The sequence below is a fragment of the Carassius gibelio genome, chromosome B22, assembly GCF_023724105.1.
Source record: "Carassius gibelio isolate Cgi1373 ecotype wild population from Czech Republic chromosome B22, carGib1.2-hapl.c, whole genome shotgun sequence".
Taxonomy (NCBI): domain Eukaryota; kingdom Metazoa; phylum Chordata; class Actinopteri; order Cypriniformes; family Cyprinidae; genus Carassius; species Carassius gibelio.
Window position 1 is genome coordinate 23,266,864 of NC_068417.1, and position 12,913 is coordinate 23,279,776.

A 12,913-nucleotide genomic window follows, 5' to 3' on the forward strand; every position below is an offset into this window, starting at 1 on the left:
CGGTCTCGCACGATGGTCCCGTCCACCCCACCAGACATTCGCACTCATCCGGTGATGCACACTTCCCACCGTTTTGACAGTGACTGTTGCACACCACTGTGTAAATGAAACCAAAACACATGTGATACCATCCGTGGCAACTAGGGGTGCAAGAGATCACGTTTAACATCCGCATGCGCATGAAATCCAAGAAAACGTGATTTATCAGGACTCACTGGTTTCACATCTGGGCCCTACGAAGCCATAGGGACACGAACAGGTGTTTCGTCCCACGCAGGTGCCTCCATGCAGGCAAGGCAAACTGCAGAGAGCTACGGGAATATTCATACGGCCAAATGCACATAAAATAAAGTCATATATCACAAAAAGCAAACCGCTAACGCATACCTCATCAAGCCTGTGCAGATTATTCGGCTCTAGCCTCTTTATGGAAGGCACAAATGGTACAGATTTGCAAAATGGTACCAAAAAACATAATGCTTGAGGCCATCTGTGTGCGATTTGACAGAAAATAAACCTTCACTGATATAAAACGGACAATCATTTTCCTCATCATAAAATGTGTATGGAAACATTCGTCAAATGAAATGCTTTCAAAACAATGTTGTCTCCTATTAAATTTATAAATGCCACTTCAACTTGTAATAAAAGCAGCAAATCATGGTTCATAAAAGTCTGTGATGTAAACAAAAGGCTATTGACCATTAACGGTTCATAAACTAAAGGCTGTTACAGACAAGAGGCTACTGACCATTGTTTAAAAAGACCAGAAAAACAGCACTTATCAAGCCATTTCATAGGATCATTAACTCAAAAACGCCTACGAACTACAAAAAAGTGGAAAAATGCACTTCTTTACACAATATTTAAACTAGAGCTGAATGGCAATGCAATTTCAGCCCTCTTACCGCTTTCACAAGCCTCTCCATGGTAACCTGACATGCAATCGCATACATCTGGCGCCACACATTTCCCTCCGTTCAGGCAAGCTGGACTGCAGATTGCTGTGAGAATCCAAAATGATGTTATTCGGCAAATGAGTCTTGAGATTATACCTATGACCATATTTACAACATCATAAACACTTGTGCGTTTTTGTTTGTGACCTGTTTTACAATTGGGACCACGATATCCCTTCTTGCAGCGACATGTGTTGGGGGCCGCACACTCCATGTTTCTACCGCAGGCATGTCTGCACACGGCTGAAGGCACAAATGGCATGCAAACACAAATAACACATGGTCAGATTCACTCTGTCAAAAGGCAAACACATATTTTCCGCCATCTGCGGCCCTGAAGCACAGGAAGCGAAAACATACACAAATTCTCTATGTACTATACTTATTTTAAGTGAGCACCTTTTAATTAAAGCAAGTCGTTTTTAAAGTTCAGGAGACACTAGTGTTATATTTTTAGAGAATTACCATGCTTGCCGTTTAAGATTCACCCTAAATTGTTCCTTCAAGCAATCAGAAAAAATACAGGACTGATTTGAATAGTTGGGTATTGTTCACCGCATAAATTTTGTAGAGTTCAACGCAAAACACCTGTGACTATTTTGTGCATGTTGACGCTATATTCATACCTTGAAAACAGTGCCAGAATATAATCCGTGAATGCATAAGTAATTATTGTCCTGAGTGAATTTCAACATTGTAATGCAATAACACGGGATTACAATAGCAAACATGTTTCTAGTGATTCTTCCACCCACTGCTCCTAGTTTTCTCAGGTTCGCGAACCCATGGGATAGAGCTCAAGGAATGTATTTATTCCTTATGCCTAGAGCATGCTCGGGGAATTAATTTATTGTTTACACCAGTTACTGTCAGTTGTCAGTCTTAAACTCCACATGCTGCACACTTGTCCGTAGTCTAGACCTCAGAAATCATGCCCACTATCTGTTCACAGACATTTTACACATAAAATCAGCAATTACTATACAGATATTGATCGTTAAAATCAGACTAAATGGCTTTGCACTGTTTCTGGGAGTCGGGGTCCACCATTTTGCCTGGGAACCTAATCAGGAATGTACTGGTTTAATAAAATGAACAAAGTTTGCCAGGTTAGGGGCATCTAAATTATGGTATTTCAACTATTTCAGGTAAACCATCCCTGAAATTACATATGGCTAGCTGACCATACTTGTCGACACTCTTAGCAGGGCAGTTTTTTTTAAAAGGGACAATTTTGTATTTTTGTCTTAGAAGCACCTTAAGGTACCTAAACACACTGCATGATTTTCGGCTGTCCCAGATGAAAGATTGGTATTGCGAATTAATCATGGCGATTTCTGTGATTGTGGCTCCTAATCGGTTGTCCTGTGTCATACAGTGAGAGAGGTTCAAAGATGGCCGTTGTCAGGATTTTGCGACCAAAGTTAGCCTACAATACAGCATGATCATTGCACAGTGTGTTTGCTGGTACAATCCACGTTTACTGACCAACCAACCAATTATTGGATTCATGTCGGACCCTAAGTGTGACCTGCAGTGATTTGAAGGATTGCTAAAATGTTTGGGCTATTTATTTATTTAAGTTATTAATATGCACATTTTAGGGGAGGGTAAGATACATAATAAAAGATACATTAGATACATTTGCACATTTTGCAGTGTAAGTGGGCAATCTTTTTTCTCAGACGTTTATGTCATGGATAAGTAAGTCTCTAATGTTGGACTTGCATGGATAACTAATCAATAAATAAAGAAAAGTAATCTTGCAAATCTAAAAATTACCTCTGCACATTTGCCCATCTCCAATGTATCCCAAAGGACACCTTCCACATATAGGTTTTCCATCCCCTGCAAGCTCACAGTGGACTCCTGGGAAGCAAGGGACATCTGCACAAGTGAAACTTCTTTCCTCTAAGAGAACCACATTTTTGCTCTTGCTTTGGTGTCTACCATTCTGAAGAGTTGGTTGGTTTTCCAAGATTTTGGTTTGCCTTTGCTCACCAAGGTAGGTGTAACTCTCCTGAGGTAGTGGTTGGGTCTCATAGGGGTCTTGGATTCCGGCCCCAAGGCCTCCATCTGCAGAGAACTCAGTCTCCGGAAAGGAGAAAGAAAGGGAGGTTAGGGCTGCTGTTAGGGGTTTCTGGGAGGCTAGAGGTGTCCAAGGTAGAGGTCGGATAATTGTGACCAGACTGGATTGCTCTGGTGACTTCCTTAGTGCTTTAATGTGCCTTGAAGTGTGAGGTAATGTGACTTTTCCAGGCGTGACGCCTGCAAATCCACCTGCCGAAACTTTAAATGAAGCATCACGCTCCTCTGGACTCGGACGAACGTTCAGTTGACTGTGAGAGCGAGAGAGGAGGCGATCCCTGCTGCTGGTTGAGGCTGGGGTGTGTCCTCCAGTCAGCTCCAACTCCTCTTTCCCAGTGACAGGTGGAAAGGTTGGTGAGAGGGGGATGCGAGTGGTGACCTGATGGAGTGGGACCCTCGCTGGTGAGGATAGGCGTCTCTGAGGTTGCCTGAATGGAAGAACGGGTAGGTGCAGATGGGGAAAGCCGTGGGAGACATGGGGTAGGTTGTTCGTGACTTGGGTCAGTTGTGGTGAGTAGCGGGGTGCTGGATAAGAGGACAAGCTTATTATGCAAGAAGAAAAGCAACTTGTCAAGCTTATGAACAGTAAATAATTTTTATATATCTTTCAAATTTTTACTTGTCAGCCCCAACAAAGCTCAAAATGAAAAGAACAGATTGATAGTGTATTCTGCAGTTATGATTCATCAACATCTTTTGGATGTATTAAACAGACTATTGAAGATTTTTCACAATGAGATCACCAGAAATACAGTTATGATGCAATGGTGCTCAGTACTAGCTTAAAACCTCATGGTGGTGCTGGTATATTTACTTATAAACAACAGAAAGTCACTGTGGCTGCTCGACAATATTTATTTTGTCCCCCATCCACATGCGAGAGACAAAGACACGATACAACAGAATGCAATCCCGACAACAGAGACACACAGTTGTTTCTGAGTGTGTAAGAATCTGGGATGCATGTGGCGACAATAAGGGAATTAGCTTACAAAATGAAGCCGTTTCTTTTCTAGTTCCCACTGTGTCTGCTCATGGATTTACTCCTGATAACGGCACTATTAGGAATGATTCCAGCAGTGGCCCATTCATAGGGAAAAATGCATTAAAAGTCATTAGCCCGCTCTGAAGGCTTTTACCGTCGTGCTGCGATACTGCAACCAAGGAAAATGTATTCGAGGGATTTTTCACGCAAAGGAACAGATTAAGAAGTCTAACAACATTTCCATTGAGTAAAATGTAACATACTGTACTCTGGGGATAAGAAGGGATAAGATGCAGTCTGGTAGTTTTGCTTTTTTTTAAATATAAAAGGAGAATCAAAGACTAAAAAAACAGAAACAAGAAAAAACCCTGAGACTCTGTTAAAAACCCAGTTTTCTGTTCACTCTTCCTCACTGTCTTCACCCCTACTCACCCCCTATCTAAATGAGTTTGCACACTTTTTCCCTAATTCCTTACTGTCTTCTTCTGTTCCCTATACTCGTCAGCCAAAAGCACATTGTTGGTCAGCAACCACCGATCCGCAGCCTGTGCATGACGGAGCATTAGACGTTTCCAGGTCTCACTTATCAACCGTATCAAAGCACCTGTCGCGTTCTGAGGATTACGACAGGCTTGTTTCCCGTTCGTTATGTTTTTCTCTAATTACTGGAGCTCTGCGCATTCAGGGGATAAAACAAGGAGGATTAAGAAAGGATTTAAGAGGAAAACATCGACAGACTCATTTTTAAACAAAGCTAACAAATGTAAGTTAAGTCTTCACGATGATTCAACAACTCCGAAAAAGTTGTATTGTTCAGTTTTGTGTGTGCATGCATTTATATATTTATATACAGTTTTGAAAGACTGATTGCAATGTTGTTAAGTTCAAAAAGTACTTACTGCTTTGCTTTGATTGTTTTGTGCAGGTGCGCCCATTGCCCTGGTATCCTGGAGGACACCGTCCACAGACGTAGCCAGTGTAGGGCGGCCGGAGGTCAATGCACTGAACACCTGGAAAACACGGCCTACTTGCACACTTGGATGTCACGTTTAGTCCTTTGGGAAAACCTGCACCATAAAGAAACATTGGTTTTTAAATTTCCCATTAATATATAGACGTGATGTTCTGTTAGCATTCACTCGTTAGCATCTTAATAGAAGATTGATGTGAATTTAGGGTCAGAAGTCCCCTGGGTTTTGCGTCCTCCCTCACCTTCAACTCCTACCAACAATTTCAGACTCCTATATGGCCTCCGCAGGCTACAAACAGTTACCCAACCACAACAGACTGGTGAAGGATTAGCTATGCGGGGAAAACGAGGTCTCGCTCATACACTAGGGAAGAAGTCCTGATGTCAGAAGGTATGAAGCAACACCCTGAAATCTTTACCTCATTTCCTGTGACTAAAAATGACCCCATTGTTTTATACACCACTGAACAAGCCAGTGTCCTTTTTACTCTACCACATATAGGTTACAGCATCCATCTGAGCACTTTTGGAGCACGCAGGAAATTCTTTTTTGCAGCAGGATATGGGGTCACATCTTCATATTTTATTGAATAAGTACACCCTCATCTTGCTCATGATCATCCAGACGCACGCTCCTGTTCTGTCGAGCATCACGTGCCGTGTCAAATAAAACAAGAAGCCTGCCCTCTGCCAGCGGAGCAGAGAAAGATGAAAGCGTTAGCAGCTGTCTTCCATTAAAAATAGATTTATCGGCCCTGTGATTACACATATGAAGGGTTATTGCCTGGGCTTTTTGTCCCATTTCCGCAAGGTCAGCGCAAATCCCTTAGACAACGACGGGATTTATCGGCCGAGGTGGGTGACAGCTTGCATCCCCTCTGCTTGCCATCTCATCTTCCTCCATAAGTGTGATGGCAGGCAATTTGCAATCCGGCAAGACTGTATTAGCAAGAGATGAGGTGCTCCCAAGGATGATAGCGGCTTTCCAGAGAGGTCTATTTGTCCCCGTTCCTCAAACTCTGGCCTTATCTACCTTTTGGAAAAGATGACTCATGGGATAGCAAATCTCTGTGGACTTTACAAATCCCCCCTAGTCCTCCTTCTCAATCCTTTCGTCTCCTTTCCTGCATCAATTATGACAGAGACAAGAAAGGTAGGTGTAAATGAGGGTTTGACAAAATAAAAGGAGACGTACTGTTTGAATTGCTACTCGTGCAGCCTGGGGACAAATGGCCATTGGGGACACTGTCTAATTTCATTTTCAATTAGTATTTACAAAAGAACGACCAGGGTTCCTGAGAATGACAGGAATTCATTTAACCTTTGGGATTGTAGCACACAGTAACTCAAATGAAGGAGTCTTTTTTTTTGGATCCTATTATTGGATGTTTCTACATAGGTAATAGCCTTTAAAACAGACAGCAATTCAAAACAATTACAAGGGGTCCCCCATCTACAGTGACCCTCTTAGTTTGTAAAATTAAAATGTTCTTTGCATAGAGTGAGAGGTCCATTGTGTTGAGTCATTCAGTTATGAGACAATCAACACCTTCCCATAGGAAAGAACAATCCCAAATGAGAGCTCATGAATATCTGAGTGATTTCTCTATGACTCAAATTAGAATTCAGTGGGGATCAAATTACGATTCTTCCTACATACGGTGGTCTAATATTTTTTCCTCCTAAAATTTCAACACTGTCAAACTGTGTTTATTTTTGCAATAATAAAGTTAAAAATATCTAATTATGAACGCACACATTTCTAATGAAAATCTTTATAGGCCAAATGATCTTGAAATTGAAAATTATGTTCAATTTATAGCCCTAAAGTCAGTGTGCATTTGTCTATTTTATTTCTCCAAGATAATATCAAAGAAAATGAAACAAAATGTTGAGGCAAATATTGAAAGATGATGTCGTGGTGATAAAATAATCACAATAAAAAAGGCTTCAAAGATGTCTTTGCAAAGCTGGTTAGAGTACAAATGTTCCCTGGGAACCCCCCTCAAGTCTCTCTGGTTGATGTCTCATCTTTCTTTCTTTCCATTTTATTCCCAGAGGACATTACCTGAGGGAGTGAAAGGGAGGAGAGAGGGAAGATGAGAGGAGGGAATGGGGCCATAAAGCTAATTTACATTCCCCATTCTGATGTCCTCCAGGGGCCTGTTGTGCCAGTCCCAGCAAATATTGTTAGCCCCCTGAGCTATTTGCAACAAAGTGCCATAAACATAGGTCTCATGACTTGTGTGCTCTAATCTTTGTCTTTGACAGGCCTGGTGTGAGGAAAAGAAAAACATTCTAATTGAAAATTATATTTTTCCTAATCATGTTTAGATCAGATGATTGGTGGTTTAACACAAGTAAGTTTTGCACTGCTCAAAATGCTACATTTTACAGTTTATTTTAAGATTTAGAGGTTTTGAATGCAGACTACCTTGACATTCTGACATTGCCGAGATATCCTCCAAAGCTCAGAGGACATGTTTAAGATTACTTTGACTTTTTTTTCCCCCCTCAGGAGATCCCTTTAAAACTCATTTGTTGTTGTTAAAATGGAGCCTTCTGAAAAATCTCAGTAATCTTGCATACGTCTCTAAAAATAAAGATGTTGGAGCTATGTTGGAGCTCATACTGGATTCTTTGTCTTTTGATTGCAAATGTATGTCTTAGCAAATGTGAGGGCAATTTGAGACATTGTTGAGATCTCTTTGCAAACTCATGAGAAGTCAGGAGGTCTCCTTAATATATCAGTTGTTTCTCCTAGACACCAGTAAAGTGATCAGGGGAAAAGATCCCAGTAGTTTCACTTCTAGAGTTCAAGAATTTGCAGAGTTCATATTGAGAACATATTGATTGTAGACTCTGATGTCTTGGCAAATATGAGGACAGTTTGGGACATCTGATCTTTTCCAAAACTCTAAAGAAAACTACTAAAAAGATTATCTTGGAAAATCTCCTCTAAGATTATCAAATAACAAATAACATCTCAGTTATTTATCCTAGACAACAGATTTGATGGGATTACATTTATTTCATTGTTTTCACTTCCTGATTCTTCGTTTTTAGTTTTCTATTGAGAAAAAAGATGCCAGTATCCATTTTTTAGAGTATCTCCTCTAAAATGTGATAGAATGAGATATCTGAGATTTAACAGACAATAACATAGATATATTACAGAGATTTGTAATTTCACTTTCCTATGGGATTATATATGCAATACAAAACACATTTGACTGTGTGTGTCTCTAGACTATTACTCTTCCAAACAGAGAGTGGGAGACGTCCTTTACATAACCTTGCTCTGTTGAGTTTCATAGAGAGTCTGAATGCCTGGCATGGCTAATTAGAATCGCTTATTTCAGGCATTATACCCAGACGAGAGGGTAAGAGGTGCCAGCACAAAGGCAAGCCAGCAGGCCTTGTCTTGCTTTATGCTTAGCAGCTGGAGGAAAGTCATTTCCTGGGAACATCACACGCACAAAAAAACCTAGCGCAGGAAATGACTCGAGGGGGATTGAAGGGACATCACACTGCGTCAGGGAAAGACAAAGAATCGTTTTCCGCAATGCCATGACACCAGCAGTGGGCGATCTGGCTCCGAATGAAACCCTCACGGTTTTGTTTCCTGGCCATCTGTGGACATGTAGGGACAGAACAATGGAAACAACAACTTGCCAGTTCTCTGACTCGTGCTGGTGGCGGCTTTGCTGACCGAGGTCTTGCTTGGAGATTCGTCGGTCTCCGGCGGGAGGTGAGTGGAGGTCGTTTTAGAAAGGGGGACGGGCGTTTTGTTGATGGGCCACACGGCGGGTCGCGTTGATGAGGTGATTGGACGAGATGTGACCAATCTTGCTGGTGCTGATGAAAAAGAGAGAAAGAAATGATTCAAAATCAACTCGACAGCTTTTGCTACTGATCCCTCAAGTGCAGAATAAAGGATAAGAGGGAGTGGGGTATGATATGTCGCACCCATAATCTCGCAAACTGTCGACAATTTTGGTCACATGACCAGATGTTTAGAAAAAATGTAGAGAAAAAATTATTTTGATAAAAAAATATTTAGCAAGTTGCTATTTTTTTTCAGAAAATATGCTAATTAAAGGGTTATCTCAGTTAAATACTTCTGGTCTTTCTAAATGACAATTAAATCATTTGTTCTGTTGCCGCATAGGTAAAAACAAAGTTGTTGTTGTTCAGCGGTCTCATTAAAGAAAGCACAAAAGTCATTTAATCAAAAAATAATTAATAATAACTTTCTTCACACTTATAGGCTGTTGATGTCACCATGTTGGCATAAAGATAAAATACCCTTATTAACATGAACTTTGTTCTCTAATACAATATGTTCTGAATAATACAGCATTTGATATATCTTCACAAACTTATGGTTAAACTTTCACTTTGGTTTCCACCGAAGAAAATCCTAGAGAATGAAAAGATTAAGATGGAAGATCTTTATGTCTATTTCCATTTTGAAGACTCCCACCTTGCGTTCTGTGAACATCTTGTGCCATACTTAGCCTGATACAACAACTGGCTAACCATTTCTCTAGCTCTGAAATGTTCTCCAAGGAACGATTTCAGAGTTGAGGCTGTCGTCTCCTCAGTTGTCAGTAAAGCCGCACACAAGAGCCGTGAGAGTTTCACTTCCTCGCTGTCTCTCTCTCTTAACACGGAAACTACCGGGGAGCTGTTTTACCAATTATCTCTGGACGAGCGCAGTGTCTGGTGTGGAGTCTGTGTGTGCACAAGGTGGATAACTATCTTGTGCCATCTGGATTGTATTGCTCTCCCTCCCGCGGTTCTGCTGGTCATAATCAAAGCGGGGTGGCAGATCCAGCTCTCGCTGCTCTGTTGTATTTCTGTATGCTGCAATCAGACAGATTGTGTTGGTAATAGAGGCCCGGGCCTGGATGAAGGAGTCATCAAATCTTTGTCCCTCTGATGGAGGAAACCGTGAACACAGAGCTCCCCTGAATGAGGGTTTATCACTCGCAGATTACGGTCAAAAGACATTTGCAGAACATTTTGTCAAGGCACATGGAGGAAGATGGAAAACAGCTGTGAGGAGCCCCTTGAGCAACAGTGCAGAGAAAAATACAATGATTTGTAAAACACAAATAACTAATCACTGAGCTTTAAGATTCGTGGTTTATGAAAGGCTCGATGACAATAGATGTCTGATGTGAAACAAATTTGATTGTTTAAAATGCATACAGGATCTCAGAAATCAACTATTCTGTATTCACATTCAAAAAAATGCATTGTCAATAAACAATTTCATTTAATTACTTTAATGTAAAGTGGAAAGTCTTCCCGATTCAAGAGGACAGCATAAATGTTTCCAAAATAAATAATACTATATATATATTTACTTGCACGATTTACTTATTTGTTCCCTCAATTTACTAAAACGTGCACACGATTACTATTGCATTCCCTCGATTTACTGTTGCGTTCACTCAATTTATAAATTGTGCGCACAATTTACTAATTCGTTCTCTCGATTTGCTAAATTGTGCGCATGATTTAGCAAATCGAGCGAATGCAATAGTAAATCGAGGGAACGCAATAGTAATCGTGTACATGTTTTAGTAAATTGAGGGAACGAATTAGTAAATCGTGCGCACAATTCTTTTTTTCTTGCATGTCATGTGCGGGGCTCCGTAATTTCCCCCAATATTTTGAGTTTATATTTTTTTTGGTGTGTATTTATTATTTTATTTTATTTTTTAAACCAATACTTTATCTTTTAATTTGGTCAAAAATGTTGTCTTTTAGGCTCCCCCCCTTACATCCTTTGGAATGAATACGCCATATAGACTTTTCTTAATGAATAAATCCTTTGGTTTAAAATTAAACATCATGTATTGTTGATCTGATTAATGTTCAAAAGCAGATTATTTAAAACACATTGCACATTATTTTTTGATAAATGTATTTTTAATCTTAATAATATATATTATATTAATTTCTTAAATAATAATAATAATGATAATGATAATGATAATAATAAGCAGATTATTTAAAACACATTGCACATTATTTTTTGATAAATGTATTTTTAATCTTAATAATAAATGTTATATTAATTTTTTTAATAATAATAATAATAATAATAATAATAATAATAATAATAATAATAATAATAATAAAACTTATATGTACACTCACACACACATTTAACAATTCAAAGTATAAATGTAGCCATTATTTTATTAAATATATTATTTTGACTCCTGTTTGGCAATTCTGTGAGCATATTATTCAAGGATACTCTCAAGCTGAGACTTTGATGCTTGAAAACTAAAAGCCCAGCATTCTCCAAAGTAAACTCTGGGCAGAACTGCAGGATTGTGATGCTTTGGCATCTGTGGGTGAACTTGAAACAAGAAAAGAAAACAGTTTTCTCCTTTTTTGTGTGTACAACAAAACTGAGGTCATATTTAGTTTGGGACTGTTTAACTTCTCAGCAAAAGCCTCTTCTTCAGAAGTAGATGTGCTTTGGGAGGAAACCTTGTTTTCCCACCTTTGCAGGAGATCCCATCTCCTTGCAGGCCCCGAGGGCAGGGGCCGCACCTGAAGGAGCCGAAGCCATTCACACACCTGACGCCAGGAAAACATGGGCGTCTCTCACACTCATTCACATCGTCCTGACATGTGGCACCTGTGGACATATAACAAAGCATTATTAACAAATAAGCATTATTATAGAAATGAATGGATTCCACATGCAGAAATAGTAAATGTGACCGCAACTTTAATACAGTAATCAATGAATCATTCACTTAAACATACGCACAAAACACTGATTCTTTCAGAAACAAAACTACCGTATTTTTTGGACTATAAGTCGCACCTGAGTATAAGTCGCATTTATTTAGAACCAAGAACCAAGATAAAACATTACCGTCTACAGCCGCGAGAGGGCGCTCTATGTCTTCAGTGTAGACTACAGGAGCACTGAGCAGCATAGAGCACCCTCTTGTGGCTGAAGACGGTAAGTTTTTTTGTTAGTTTATTTCTCTCAGTTCATGTCAAATAAATTTTGATAAATAAGTCGCACCTGACTATAAGTCACAGGACCAGCTAAACTATGAAAAAAAGTGCGACTTTAGTCCAGAAAATACGGTAGTTACTCTTTTATAAGTAACTGAATCATTCACTTAAACAGTTGCTCAAAACACTGATTCTTTCAGAAACAAATGAATCTACAGTCTTATAGGTAATTGATTCATTCACTCAAATGATTCATTCAAAACACTGATTCTTTCAGAGAATAATCAAGTCACGGTCTTAACAGAAATCGAATCATACACTCAAACGATTATTCCAAACACTGATTCTTTCAGAGAATAATCAAGTCACGGTCTTAACAGAAATCGAATCATACACTCAAACGATTATTCCAAACACTGATTCTTTCAGAAACAAATCATGTGACTGTCTTGAGTTTACATGGATTTCTACAGAAATTAAAGGATTTCATGTAGGAAAATGGTAAACATGAAAAGCAACTTTAATGCGGTAACTAATGGATTATTCACTCAAATGATTTGCTCAAAGCACTAATTCTTTTAGAAACTAATCAAGCTACTGTCTTATGAAAGTAATTGAATCACTCACTCAAACGATTCTTTCAAACAAAATGATTCCCTCAGGAACCAAATGCCTGTAACTGTATGATGCTCAGAGATGTGTTTCTACTCAGTCTTTGGAACTATTTTAACCGCGGGAGCAGAAATACACAAGGTAAGTGACGATACTGTGTTTAAACGGTTAGTTATTCAGTATTAACTCACTGCTATAAATTATTATAGAGACTGCATAGCAATTACCTAGCTACCACCAGAATCATAGCTGCACGTTTTCATCAATCGTTTACCTCAGAACGTGTGACTAGTAACGTGT

At 39.4% G+C, this 12,913-nt stretch overlaps 1 protein-coding gene across 1 annotated transcript in view; it reads right to left on the reverse strand.

The window, feature by feature from the left end:
* Positions 1–12,913, reverse strand: part of si:ch211-246m6.5 (von Willebrand factor D and EGF domain-containing protein) — a 56,117-nt gene that overhangs the window by 4,445 nt on the left and 38,759 nt on the right. Inside the window, exons 19-26 of the mRNA XM_052589303.1 lie at positions 11,532–11,669; positions 8,678–8,860; positions 4,932–5,099; positions 2,742–3,572; positions 1,107–1,202; positions 909–1,004; positions 216–311; positions 1–96 (exon numbers count right to left, since the gene is read on the reverse strand). Coding sequence (XP_052445263.1) covers positions 1–96; positions 216–311; positions 909–1,004; positions 1,107–1,202; positions 2,742–3,572; positions 4,932–5,099; positions 8,678–8,860; positions 11,532–11,669 — 1,704 coding nt within the window. The remainder of the gene's footprint in view (positions 97–215; positions 312–908; positions 1,005–1,106; positions 1,203–2,741; positions 3,573–4,931; positions 5,100–8,677; positions 8,861–11,531; positions 11,670–12,913) is intronic.